Below are 14,643 nucleotides of genomic sequence, written 5' to 3'. Positions count from 1 at the left end.
GATTAAAATGAATATGTGATCTGCAAGCACACCCACACCAGCTGTTACACTGCTCATACATCAGAGTTTGGTAGCTTTTTTTTTTTTAACCTGAGAACACCTAATCTTAATTTTCTGAGTTAGATTTCTTGCTAAATGTACATTACATGAAAACTATATGTCTGTAAGTAGTTTTGTTCATCCATTTGATTATTGTGTTCCTTTAGAGCAAAGTTGTTTAGTTGCCATGCACCCAGTATTGTTCTTTTGCTATCATTAAATCCACACTCCTTGTTACTGGTTAGTGATATCTGTGTTTTTGAGAACACTTGAAACCAGTGTTTATGCGTTTATTTCTCTCAGACACACCTGTATTCTGATCTTCAGTGTTTTGCTTTTTTTTCCTTTCTATTCTTGTTGTTTGGTAACACACAGTGTTTAAGTTGCTTTGGGGAGGTCATGTATTGTTATTGTACATGCTTTGCCTGCAGAACTCAACACCTACTCTAGTGCACTTCTCAGGTAAAGTGGACAATAGATCAGAGGTGATGAAGCCTGTAGGGATTATTACAACCCACACGGTATCTGGTGTAGTAGTGTTCATGTAAAAGAAGCTGCGTTCTGTGTGACTGAGGGTCAACACAGGAGTTGACATGAATTGTACTACATGGGGAAAAATTACACAACTCTTTTTGCTATTTGTGTAGACCCTGGCTACATGAATAGTTGTTATATCAAGGTATTAGTGATGGTCTGATTAAAAAGTTGGAAACAGTCACTTATTGTTTGAGCAAAAACGTTACAATCCGAACATTACAAATATAAATGACTTTTTTTCACCGTTTTTATTGTATTAGACCGCATGTAACCTACCTTTTAAAAGAAACATTGGTCGGTTGCACTTGCTTGACTTGCAGGATGGCTTTCCACTGCACGCACGTACAAGTCGACTCATGCCTCAATACCAGTGTTAATGGAGATTTACTAGTAGACGCTGTTTTAGAAGTTGTGGCAGGTTGTGCTCAGCCCTGTTTCCCAGAGAGCGTCATGGGGTGTTAGCCCTGCAGGGGGGCAGATTCGTCACTAATTGGCAAACACATAGCTAGCTAAGGGTTGCTGCAAACTTGGGCCCAGTGCCAGGCAGAAGGAGTGTGGCAGTCTGGGAAAACCTCTCGGATGTCACTGTGAATGAATTCCCGCACACAGCCAAAAACAAGGGAAAATGGTGTCCTGGCCTAGGTTTTTCTTATTATAACATAATTTGACACCTTAGCTTCAAGAAACCATAAATATATTTCACCACAACAACATGGAAATGTTATCATTTACTTTTAAGTCTTGCCTAAGATTTCTGCAAAGACCATGTTGGGCAAGGATCCAGTTTAACAAATGTGATGGTAAAATCAGTCAGTCCACCTTAAGATGTGTAATACCTTGTAATACCTTGCCTAAGTGTTCTTAACTTACACAGTGAATGTCAGGCTTGGATCAAGTCGCTGGATAGCTATGTGAGATAGTAAAATGGTCATAAATCTAATCAGATACCAGCTATCAAAATATCCATGATGCACTGTGCTGCATTTGAAGTGGAAAGTTTAATTTTATTTTTTTTTTTTCCACTTGTCAGGGTAATCTGATTTTAAAATGCTATATTTCTAGTTGTGGCTGATATGCATGCAAAAGAGAAACATATTCCAGTTCAGGAAAGCCTGTAGCCACTGTATAAATCAACATACTTACATGTGCAAATTGCGTGTATTCATTTGACTAATGTTTTTCCTAATATGACATGCAGTAAATCATGGCCCTTTTAAAAGCATGGTTTACCTGAGTCTGTCCAAGATATAGCAAAAATATTATTATATCAGTCCAGATACGAGTCTTTTGTACGTGCTTTAAGTCTTTAACTTCTAACTAGAATTAAAAGGAAGACTACAGGTTATAGTGATGCACATAATCAAAAATATCAGAACATATGTTACGCAGCCTAGGAAGAAAGCTGTTATAGTGATGCACCTAATCAAAAAATACCAGAACATATGTCCTGTTGTGTTCAGAACATGTGATCTGTTCAAGCCTAATGAAGATCAAGTCCATTTTTATCTTCATCCTATCCTTAAACATACAAGACAGAACACGGCCTTGGTGCATGGCGTCGTTTCAGTAGAACTAGCATAGTTGTGTTTGAATCAGTACCTTCAAGACTGGCTTTTGATTGACAGACAAGTACATCTTAAAAAATGTACCAGTATTATTTAACATATGGTTATTGACTTTCAGATTTTCCCATAGTATTTGTTTCCAAAAATTAGTTTTTCATGCATAAGGATAATCATGTGTAATGGTAATTGAGGATGTAGGTTAACTTCATTATAAAGTCTGACTGTAGGGACATTGTGTTATGGTTATGTGAGATGGTACTCAGATCAGTGATCAGTGGTAAGCGGTTAAAAAAGGTCCAGAAGAGTTGATGTATTTTAGTGCTGAGTCAGTACAGTGGAAAAGTCTGTCTCTGAGTTTACCCTGGCACTGGAAGATGCTCATGAAGCAGCGTTTCAGGTCACTGAGCAAGCTTGCCAGTCCACACAAATAGTCACAGTGTCTGTGTCTTTCTAAAGCTGTTGCATTTGGAGGCACTCATAATTCTCACATTTGCCTGTAATCTGGGATGCAGTCTGGCTGCCACATCATTTTGGACTTTGCACTCCATTAGAGCCACCAGTATTATTTATTTTTGCTCATGTGTCTGTTAAGGCCATGAGGTTGCCAAAACAACAGATTTGTAGATTGTGACTTTAATATAAATATAACATGGTTTTAAAAGAAATAAGTGGAAATAATTTTTTTACTTGTCCATTCTTTTTAGTTTTCCTTCCAAATAGGTAAATATTAAAGGTGCATATTTGTTTTTCCAAGATGATCTAATGCATCATGAGTGAAAAGTAGGAGGACATGCCTCCTGGGCTAGGACAGACAGGCACAGAGGCCACACCTACTTCATCTGGACTAACAGGCACAAAGAGTCAGAGGGAGGGAGAAAGAGCGCAAGAGAGAAACAAGGTGAAAGGAAATTAATTTGACAATTGGACAGAAATGACTATAGTAATAAATTCATGATTGCCTCCCATTTTTTCTGTGTATATACTGGCTTGAATTGGTGCATATTCAGACCTGTCCTAATTCAAATTGGTGAATCCACAGTTTATTTTATATACTGTGCGTGTGCGTGCGTACGTGCATGCGTGCGTGTGTGAGAGGGAGAGCGAGAGAGAGAGAGAGAGAATGTAGGAGGAGTGAGAGAAGGGAAATTCTGCTCTAGGGTGAGAAAGGGGAACATTTTCCTTTACCTAGCCCATAAGTGGAAAATCACACATGGCCCAGCTCCAGGAATTCCAAATTATATATTATTGTTGTTGCTTTAAGAAAATTAAGAGCAGCTGTGACGTTTTGGAAGTGGCCCAAACACGACACAAAGTAGTGTGATGTGCCATCCGAGCATGTAGCTTCTGATCAACTGTTCATGCTGGCTTAATTTTTAGGGCAAATGCAAATCTAAAAATATCCAGCCTAATCCAGCCTAGTGGATGGATTTCAGTAACAGTCAAACACAAATATGAAGACTGCTGCAATCAGTAATGGTGTTATTGAATATACTGTTTGACGCCATTATAGTACAGTAATGCACAAATTGTACGTGGTGGTGTCATGGGCCAAAAATCATAATGTATTGTGCAGGATTAGCAGATTACACAGCAGAAATGATGAGGCAAATCTGTGATACCTGAATGGTTTGGTATGGAAAATGAGAGGAATTTACATGTTTCCCTGGTTTCTCCTGTATCACTGAATCTTATAAGGGTTGTGGACCTCCAAATGTCCAAATATTGCAAATATTCTACCTTTTTCAAGCAAAACTTTTTCACATACTCTTCATTAATGGATTTTCATATTCAGTACACATGTCCAGGCACTTCACTGGGTGTCTTTCAGTACCGACAGAAATCGGACTCCCGGAGCAATATCAGTCTTTCTACTACTTCTGTTTAGCTGTCTAGTTCATTAGAGGTCTGTTAAATAAAAAATATTTGTATACTGATGAGATCACACATGACCTCAAACTTCTAGCAGGTTATGCAAAATGTGCCAGTAGTCAAATAAAATGGAGACTAACAATGTCTAAATATTATATTGTTCTTATTCATCATAGGCAGTCCACATTAGCTTCCTACTTTTGTAACTATGGGAAGCGGGAGGTTGCAGGATGTGCATGCAGGTTCTATTATGTTTTGTTATCTATTGTTCTATTCTATTATGGCTTACTAATCCTGCTCCAATCAACACTTCACAAAGAAAGGCACATGCCTGGGTAGAAATTTGTCAACTAGTAGATTTTCAAAATACTGTTTCTATCACGGTTGAGTGAAGGCAGCTAATGTATTTGCCTACTTGTTGCACTGCTTAAAAGCTAGTTTCTACTTTCAACATTGAGTGTTGTGTAAAAAAGAGAAGAGGTGTGCGTTTCCTGTGAACAAAAACTAGTAACAATAATATTCAGGTGCATGATGTGGTGACCAACAGCCGCATGATGCCAGAGCACCACCACAATTGAAAAAGAGTATGCCAATTTAACAGTGCACACACCCTGGCAACAGGGCGGGTCAAATATACAGTTCAGTTACCATGTGAGAAGGAGCCGGTTAGGAAATAATTGTTTTAAAGTGATTTAATATGGGTCATTTAATGTTCTGGATAGTGGAACAGCACCTTTTTATTTTTCATTTAAAAAAAATCCTGTTCTGATTTGTTGTGTTGGAGTATCCAGAACTTTAAGTTGAAACAACCTTTAACCAGTGGGACAACATCGGCTTCAACCCTCCACCAAACGCTGTTAGACTTGTGCTTTGTATCTCTGTATTAGACATTTAATTTTCACTGAAAGAGTTAGGGTCTTTCAGGCACAGCATGTAGCATTGCTGCCTCACAGCTCCTGGGTCCCTGGTTCAATCCTGAATTTGGATTGCTGTCTATGTAAAGTTTCTCATGTTCTCCATATGCCAGTGTGGGTTTCCTCCAATCTCCTTGTTGGTGGATTGGTTACGCTAAAGTGCCCCTACGTGAGAATGTATGTGCAAGGCTCTAGACAAGGATTGGCATCCCATTCAGTTGTGTCCCCGCTTCATACCCAGTGTTCCCAGGATTGGCTCCGGATTCACCATAACCCTTAGCAAAATAAAGAAGTTAGCACTATTGTATTCCAATATGCACATGTATTCAGTTATTATACCAGTTTACTTGCGAAGCAGTTTATAATTCAATATAAGGAAAAAACAGTCTTTAAAGCTAATTTTTCACTTTAATGAGTAGAGCTGACTGACTTAAAATGTACCAGAACAGAAGTAGACTTCCAGGGAAAATGTTGATGAAAATATAAAGCTTAATTAGTGGGAAAGTGGGTAGACAGAGTAGTTTCTTATTTCTAAAGTGAGTAGACATTGTGTGAAGAACCTATATTTAAAACCTTACTGGGAAAATACAAGGTAGTATTTCCTTTTCCTTTTTTCCCCCTCATTTTCCTTTTTTTTTTTTTTTCTTTTTTTCCTGAAAATGTTCCATCCATAAGTGTGCTGTGCACATCACGTTTTCATGTCAAGCAATACTGGAGGCTCTATGATTGACCCTGTGCGTGACAGTTGTCATTGGGCACAGCAGATTATGATAAGGCACAGTAAGTTGTGCAATCAGTCTGGGATACTGATAAGTTTGTTAATGCTAGGCCAGCACTTTCGCAGCTGTAGCTGTTTGGTGTTTGGAGCAGTTGATCCTATCTGATAATCCACCATATTCACAGACTTGTGAATATTGCCTCTCCTAGATTTTATATAAGGCCTGTACAGAACACCCATGCTGTTGCCTTATTTCCTGTAGGTTTGTGGTTTATTTTTAATCTTATTATCTAGAATAGGTTATGTCAGTTTTATTAAAGCATGTCTTTAGTCCGATTACATGTATTGTTATTGTGGTATATTCTTGTTGATTCTCACTGTGGGGTCCATGAGGCATATCCAGGGGATCCTCATTTTTCTAAACTTGTTACAGTGGTAGAAATCATGTCCCACTATTAACAAGGTAATTATATTTATTATTGAGTTCTTATAGTTATTCACATATGTGACTGGTCATGTAGGTTGAATACATTAAATGCAAACCTCAATAACTCAAGAGCAAATAGGCCAACAAATAGTCAACTTGAATCTAATGACAACTTCAATTTTAAAAAAAAAATGCTCTGTGAGTGGAAAGTTTAGGAATAAAATTCTCTGTGGCCCCATATATAGTATAGTACACATAAATGAGTCATTGTACAAATAATGAGATTAATGTTTAAATAGTTGGATTATGTTCATAAAATAGATCTGTACCAATGGGCATATAGATTCTTCTGCAGATAAAGAGGTCCTTGATGCAAAAAAATTTAATTTAAAATCTCCTGATTAAAGAGTAGACCAACAGAGTCATATAGCAAGAGATTAGCTTGTCACTCAATGTGAGCAATTTAAATCTGGAATATTTCAAGCAATTTAGCATCTTGAATAAATCCAGAAATAAGGCTGTGAATGGACTCAGTCATCTTTTACGTTTTTTTTTAAACTACAGTAGGATATGTGGCCCGGTAAAGAAGGGTTAAATGTTCCCTTCCCAACCATGTCTTTGTGTTCAGTCCTCTGTCCAACATCCAGTTATGTCAAATGTGACAGGAAGAGGTTTACGGTAAAAAATTACTGGTGAATTCTGGTGGAGGTGGGACACAGCCTTTGATTAACATTTTCTGTAAAACTAAAGTTGACCCCTCTGTTAAGTAGGAATGTGGATTCATTTTAGGAGTTTAAACCATAAATGTCCAGTGAGCAGGGATCAAGAAAAAGGACTGTGTTGTTTTTCTATTACATAATTCCCAGTGGAGTTTCTGAAGTCTGTAGTGTTCTGGGTTAAACAGACCTCTTGAGTATAATGGCCTTTGTGGCCCAAAACTACTGCTGTGCAAATATGTTGTGTGGGTGTTTTTTTTTTTTTTTTTTTTTTGGAAGTGACCATGTTTAGAAATCATGCATATCTAGGTTAATTTCTCTAGGATTAAAACTGTATGTGGAACACACTTCAATGCACTGAAAATGGTGTGAGTGCTGTAACTCAAGTCAGCTGTATGTATGTATGTCTCTGCATTTCCACAGGGGGGAGAATGTCCAAAATGGAGGTAAAGACATCACTTCTTGACAACATGATAGGGGTGGGCGACATGGTCCTGCTTGAGCCGCTGTCAGAGGAAACCTTCATCAGGAACCTACAGAAGCGCTTTGAGCACAATGAGATCTATGTAAGTTCTCCCAAAAGTTCTACAAATTGGTAATCTTTAACCGTAAGCATCAGTATTATGAATGCTCTTTGCTTGTGAAGTTTTAAGCTCTTACGAGATGAATTGATTATTTTTCAACAGCATATTTAAATGCTAAAGTGTAAGTTACACCTCAAGTGTTGTATTGCAGTCTAAGGCAGTGTTCAGACTCAAATCTGATTTGGGTAAAATGATGGGTAAAAGAAAGTAAAGTTAGTCTTTATTCAGTCAGGTTCAAGCCACATTTTTAATGTGATTTTAAGACATATTAAAATATAATTTCTGGGCATGCAGCTTGGTTTGACAGTAAAATCAGATTCCACTGTTTTTCTTTTCCTGTATTTCAATATGTGTCACTTGTTGACATCAGAAATTTGCAAGGACAACATCATGGATGAAAACCAACATGAAGGCAGAGAAGACATGTATATTTGTTGTTTTTTCCTTTTATTTGTCACCTGTCTGTGTATATATAGTCACTAGGGAGAACTAAGTCAACAAAAGCGATATACCATATGGCAAGCTCTTAATTTTTTGTTGCTGCTGTCTGTTTTGAATATGTTTTAAACCATGACTGAACATTACCCTTGCGCAAAACAAATCCATTATGGAGCAAACTTCATGATTCAAATACTGTTCAAATTTTCATTATATTTAATTATTCAAGGGTAAACATTTTCATTTGTTTATTCATGTTTGTGTTTTATCTTGTGTCACTGTCTTGTGTCACAATGCAAGTCTACCACATGTTTCCTTTACTTTTTGGCTTTTTAGAAGGCTTTGGCTTTTTATTTGGCTTTTATAAGGATTTCCATTGGACATATATTGGCATATAGTCCACTAGGTAAGGCTGCTCCCACATTCTCATACCACATCATATCAGTTCCTCTAAGTTTAGCTCACATCCCGTTCACTATGTGTCAGTGTGTTTAAGGAATAGGAATGTGAAAAGGAAGAAGTCATAAATGAACATTCTTTCATTGGTCTGTCATTTTCCTCAATATGTGCCATTCTTTTATGATTACCTCATTTGCCTGACACTTTTATCTAAAGTAACTTTTAGTTGAGACATACAGCTGAGCAGTTGAGGCCTTGCTCAAGGGCCCGACAGTGGCAGCTTTGTGGTGCTGGGATATTAACTCATGATGTTCTGATTGTCTGAGCCCAATTCCTTAACCACTGAGCCACAACCACCCATTTAGACCATGTCTTAGAAGCAGAGACTCACAGAAGAGACCACACACCAGATTAGTCAGTGAATTAGATTGGCCTGAAATGTAGTTGGTGCCTTAAATGAAACAGATCCTCTAGATCAGAACTATTTGACTCAAATTTGTGAAGGTCCAGATACATAAAATTCCTTGCTTAGAAAGGTCCGGATAAGCAACTAACATGACTGAATAGCGACAACAGGTGCTTTTTAATTCTTAAACCTTTATGGCTATAAATAACACACACCAATTTGTGATACTTTAGTTTACCAATTTTGACTAGTGCCACAGACTCACTAACTTGAAGCGGAGAATAAACTCATCCTTATCTTTCCAGTTATCTTTTTAGCATTCTATTTTCATTCTCGACCTTTGTCATTTCATTAATCAGACCATAGAAGGTAAATGAATAAAAAAAAAATCTAATCAACAATTATCCACAATTATGTATGTAAATGTAAAATCTAAAATACATGTTCGGTTTGATTTACTGAAAGTCTGCATCAGGACTTTCCACTAGTCCACTAGTTGACAACCACTGATCTAGAGCATTCTGGTATTTAGGCTTCTTACTGAGCCTTACAGACTGACATGGATTTTTGGTAATGAAGTTAAAGATGGTGTCTATTCAAATAGAAGGAGATCATTAAGAATTGCTGTCTTAGAGGATAGTTGGTTTTAGATTTTGTGTAGTAGCCTTTATAGCTATAAAAATTTAGTAGAGCCAGTGTTGGAAAGCATAAATTTAACATGTTCTCAGGTAATAAAAACTTTAATATGTCATTTTGAAAGCAGGGCATGGTTCATTATGTCCAGCCACATACAACTTTTAGCACAGCCTGGCCACAGCCTTGCACTTGATAGCTGACTTGCATCATTTAAATTATGCATTATTTTATACCCCCTAGAGCTTTGATCCTAAAATGATATGATGATCGCCTTATATCAGTTTATCTTTAACGACCCTAACTTTTCACAGAGATATAAATCTATCCAGCTGACTGTTACAATAGATACAGTATCAGTTTTAGTTGGTTATAATATTCACTAAGTACAAAGTCTATCAGAAGATTATCTTGAACTTCAGACTTTAGTCAAGTATTGTAGCTAAAGATAAGGATGTCTGATGGCTGTTACAGTGTTGAAATAAGAATTATGTTCAAAAGTTAGATTTCACTAGATCAGTGCATGGAAGCATTGACTGGCTCAGTTTTTCTTGGAATTTCTGCTCTTCTTTTATTTTTAATGATTAACCAGTCTGATAATGCCACATTATTATCAGGTTAGAGCTGATTTGTTCATGTTCATGCTCCTCGTTATCTATCTCTTGTCCAGATGACCTTGAGTTTTATGTTGCCTCATTTCATGCTATTGTAACTATGATCTAAAACTCTCAGAGAAGTGAGAGGTTGTACCGAATCATTTTGGGAAGTTGAAAGAGACATTTTTAGGTGTGTTTCTTTCACTTGTATATAAGAATAGGCATGTAGTTATGTGAGGTATCTTACACATAAATTGTGTCAGTTATGCACTGTGTGCTGTTTATATTTATAGATAAAACACCTTCCATTTAGTTCTGTTTGCTATATGTAAAGATATCATTATGCTGCCCATTTCAAATGAGGTTATGGCTTGTGTTGCTATGGTGGAGGCCTGACTCTCCAGCTGAGTGGATTATGCAACACCCATTATAATAGAAGGTAAGCGAGTCCTGGAAGAATCAGACTGCCATCTCAAGTCTCTAACCATATAAACATGTCCACCCTCTTTGCTTTTAAAATCACAGGTTTGATATAAAAGGAAATATTGGAAAATGCAGTTGGGAGGGACATGAAAAGACAAAAAATAAAATAAAGTTCAAAGTGTTTTAGCAGATGCTTCCTAGGATTCCACACATTTTTTCATTGTGTTTTCATGTGCTTATGCTTTTGGGTCCCTGCATGCCTGGACAATACACCAAGAATTCCCAGATGAAAAATGCCAACAGATGCAGAGTTCCTCTGACCCCAGTGCAACAGCCTCTCGGATGTTTGAGTGTTTTTAGTAGGGTCTTGGGCCCACATGTCTGTGGCTTGTATATAGCTTGTTTATATAGCCTTGTAACTTGTATGTGAGGATATAAAGTACTTTAGCTTCTATAGTTAACGTAATCTAGCCAGGATCTGACATATCTCCTGCTTCAACTGGAATTACTTCCAGACGTATTATTGTGCACGTTTGATGGTGTACACTTTTTACAGATTGCACACAAAAGGAAAACATCCTGATAAGAATTTCTGTGTGTTTACATTCTTACCTCTGTCTAACACTTTACTTTCTTTTTTGCAGACATATATTGGTAGTGTGGTGATTTCTATGAACCCCTACAAGTCCCTGCCAATCTACTCAGCAGACAAGGTGGAAGAGTACCGCAACAGGAACTTCTATGAGCTCAGCCCTCACATGTAAGTCCAGCCTTCTTTTTGTTCGACCTATTCATATTGCGTAGGGTCTTAATACACCCTCAGAAATAAAAGTACCAAACTATACTTTTTCTTTTTGCGGGGGTGGTACCATAAAGGGTACATCTTTTGTGCCTTTAGTATGTATCTTGCACCTGGGAACGTGTGCATGGTATACCTTTAATTAGCAATAACAATAAAAATTTAAGTCATGGTCTAATTGTGTACCTTAATTTACTTTTTTTCTATATTTATTTTTCCAGGTGAAAATATATACTAAATATACAAACGATGTACCTTGATATACCATGTCAGCAACAAGGAAAAGTACCTTCACTGGAAAATATTTTTGTCTAATACAAGCAATATTTTCAAGACCAACAGTGTTGATTAGCAGAAAACATGAGCAAAAGTACTCAAAGATTGTATTCATTTGTGCTGTTCAGTACTCAGCATGCAAATTGCTTCATAAAACACAATGGCTTTTGTGAATGTTTTACACAAAATCACTTACAGGTTCTCTTAATCTGCAAATTTTATTACACTTCATCTAAACATTTTTGTTCTTCAGACAATGATATGATATGATATATGATAAATAACCTTATATGGTTAAACTACAAACCTCTTCCTGCTTCCTGTGACCTCTGAGACCTGCTGCAGTTGTAGGTGGGGGATGGAATGTCCTCTTCTGCCACACTCCAGCTAATGGCCATCTGTCTCTCTCTGACTGTCAGAGTCAAAACAAAGCAGCTTGCTTTGTTCAATTAGCCTCTGCTTTCTATAGAAATCAGCAGACACGCACAAGCCCTGAGAAAGACCAGTGGCACAGTGCCAAGAAAATCCCACACAATAAACCCAGCAGGATTTCTGCCTTTACCAACACCTCAGCTGCTGTCTCACTCATTCAGTTCTTTAACAGATACATGGGTTTACTGTGTTCTGTATTTCTTAATAGGATTCACAGTATTCTCAGTATTCACCTTAAGCTTCCTTCTAGAAGAACACTAGGAATTTCAATCCATTCCATGTTTATATTTTCCCATTTATATTCAACATTGATTTTGGCGTGCAGAGTTTCTCACTCATCCTCTATCCATATCTTCCTTATTTGTTCCAGTCTTAACCCCCACATTAGACTAAAGTCAGGGCAGATGTTCACCCCTTTTGTGATCCATTGCCAAGTCTGGAGCTGATCCAAAACAGCTGCTTCAGCCATCATGCTTGAGAAGCAGATCTCTTAGATGGAAATTTAACCAAAAGTTGCAAAGGCTGTAAATAGGCCATAACCAGCTTCTTTGCTGCGCTGCTGATAATGTAATGATTACATGTACCTAAATTCGTTTACATGTAGTTTCTATCATGTTTTGTATTCTTTTTGGGTGTTTTTAAAATGTTGTTTACAATTTTGAATTGTAAATTGATAATTGCAAAATCCAGGATCAGTGTAATAGCCATAAGTGATACACAACCATACTTGTAAATCTGAATAGGTTTCTTAGCTATTTGACTGAGGTGCCATTGAACCTTCTCAAGTATATTTGCCTGACCTCATTCTTCTTTTTGCATATGGGTTTTTCTGTTTGCTGATGAAAACCTGAGCTGTATTTATAGTCAACACCTCATAATCAGGATACCATCAGCAATCACAGAGTGTAAGCAAAGAAGCTATATGGGCTCAGTCCAGGCAACACACTGTCATGTTGACGGTTGTATTAGTTTTAGTCACTGATCTCATCATGAAATTCTAGCAAATCCTGAAGTCTGTTTGTGCTCGACTATTACTTGTTTATCACCCCACCTCTTTGTTTGATGGATAAACTGGAAATTTCCAACTGTACTGATAAACGTTACAGGCTTTTGGCTGGTTCTCAGAAGCACATGTGACAAAGCATAATCCAGCCTTAAGAACTCGCTCTTCTTCTGACATCTTTGCTGGAAGATGTCAGTCTGGATTGAAACCAATAATAATCAATTGTGCGAGTTACTAGTATTACTAGTGTTAGTAATATTAGCAAATATAAAGGCTGTTTAGTCTGTTAACATTTGATCATTTGTTCACCAAAGAGAAACAACTGCTACTAATCAAAACTTTATTAGATATAAGATTACCACATTCAATGCATGAATCTACTATTTGTATATAGCTCTAGTAGATCCTTGGTGTCCTCTTGGTGTGAGAGCACATGCCCTTGTAGTACATAAGAGGCCTGGACTGGTACATGAGGTCCTCTTATTAGATCATGCAAAATGATTCATACAGTTGATCTGATCTGAATCCTCCAATCAGGCAACCTAGCTGTGAATTTTTCTTAAATACAGTGTTAATCATCCCGCACTTTTCCAATAACCTCTCCTATATCTGTAAAGGATATGTACAGGAAATGATATGTACAGGAAATATACATATAAAGGAAATGTAGTGATAATAAACTGTCAACATGACTGCCCGCGATTCCAGCATTACTGTGTTAAGACCATGTTTTTCCCTTGGGTAAACTGTTTAAAAAAAAAAAACCTTTTCAGTTGTGTGCCAAGAAAAATGCATCACTGAAAGCTTAAAAAATCTTGAAGAATGAGTGAAAGAATGGGTGTCACATCCTGTAAACTTGTTTGTCTCAAGATGCTTTTTGGCTGTATAGTACCTTCATGCTCCACAAAGGGCATTAGGAGAGAATGTGAGAATATGTAAACAGGAAGTAAGAGGTGATATTAGTATGACTTTAGCTATGTAAAGTGAAGAAATCTTTGAGATTTATTCAGCTATTGGGGATTTAACTGGACTTTCCGTGCTCTACCACAGTGATCTGTTTATTTTGCCACACTGCTGCTTGCAAAGGTCACCCATGAAGTAAAACAGATTAAATGACAGATAAACATTTACCTGGCTTAGCGAAATCTCTGCTCATACAAGCACTGAGGACCAAGTGTTCCAAGAATCTGCCCGTGGTGACATGATGCATTTTGTATGGGTTACATTTACTTTTAAATACATTTATATTAGATTTATCTGGGGGAAGTCTTATATGTAATCTCAGCTGATATTAACTGTTATCTTTGAAATGTCCCTTATTGGTCTCTGATTTGTTCTGCTTTATGTCCTCATTATAGCCATCACCAAAAGAAAGTCCACAGTTAATAAATGCCATACAATCTACCTCTCTTTACTGGGGCAAGGTGAGACAAGTCACGTTCATAATGGGGCTAAGAGAGGCCAGTCACCTTATTTATTGAACATTAGATCCAATGCATTAACAATAGAAAATCAATATATTTCCAGGTCTTGTTAGTAACTTACTGTAAATGGGGAGTAGTAAATAGAAAATACTGATACAGACACAAAATTAAGCTGATCATTTTGTAAAAGTGTTCTTCTCTTAAATTACACCTGTGTTAGTTTAAGATCTGTGTTGAGCTGCTGTTATAGCACCACCCTTGTTGTACAGGTATATCTCTGGGGTATTTAAAGTCACATATAGTCACATAATGTCACATAGCAACATGCCTGAGGAGCTGCAATGTTTCTGTAAGCACAGGCTCACTGAGAAAGCATGGGAGGATACAGTAGTGATAACACTCCTAATTTTTTACAAGCGTTTATGTAATGAAGGGAGTACAGTGG

General features: G+C 37.2%; 1 protein-coding gene across 5 annotated transcripts in view; it reads left to right on the top strand.

The window, feature by feature from the left end:
* myo1b (myosin IB) overlaps window positions 1-14,643 on the top strand; it is a 58,449-nt gene that overhangs the window by 805 nt on the left and 43,001 nt on the right. For all 5 annotated transcript variants that reach the window (XM_053234558.1, XM_053234556.1, XM_053234555.1 and 2 more), the window contains exons 2-3: window positions 7,209-7,351; window positions 10,909-11,024. In XM_053234558.1, coding sequence (XP_053090533.1) covers window positions 7,217-7,351; window positions 10,909-11,024 — 251 coding nt within the window. In that variant the 5' untranslated portion in view covers window positions 7,209-7,216. The remainder of the gene's footprint in view (window positions 1-7,208; window positions 7,352-10,908; window positions 11,025-14,643) is intronic.

Source organism: Pangasianodon hypophthalmus, chromosome 5, assembly GCF_027358585.1.
Source record: "Pangasianodon hypophthalmus isolate fPanHyp1 chromosome 5, fPanHyp1.pri, whole genome shotgun sequence".
NCBI lineage: Eukaryota > Metazoa > Chordata > Actinopteri > Siluriformes > Pangasiidae > Pangasianodon > Pangasianodon hypophthalmus.
This window is presented reverse-complemented; position numbering and strand designations above follow the sequence as displayed.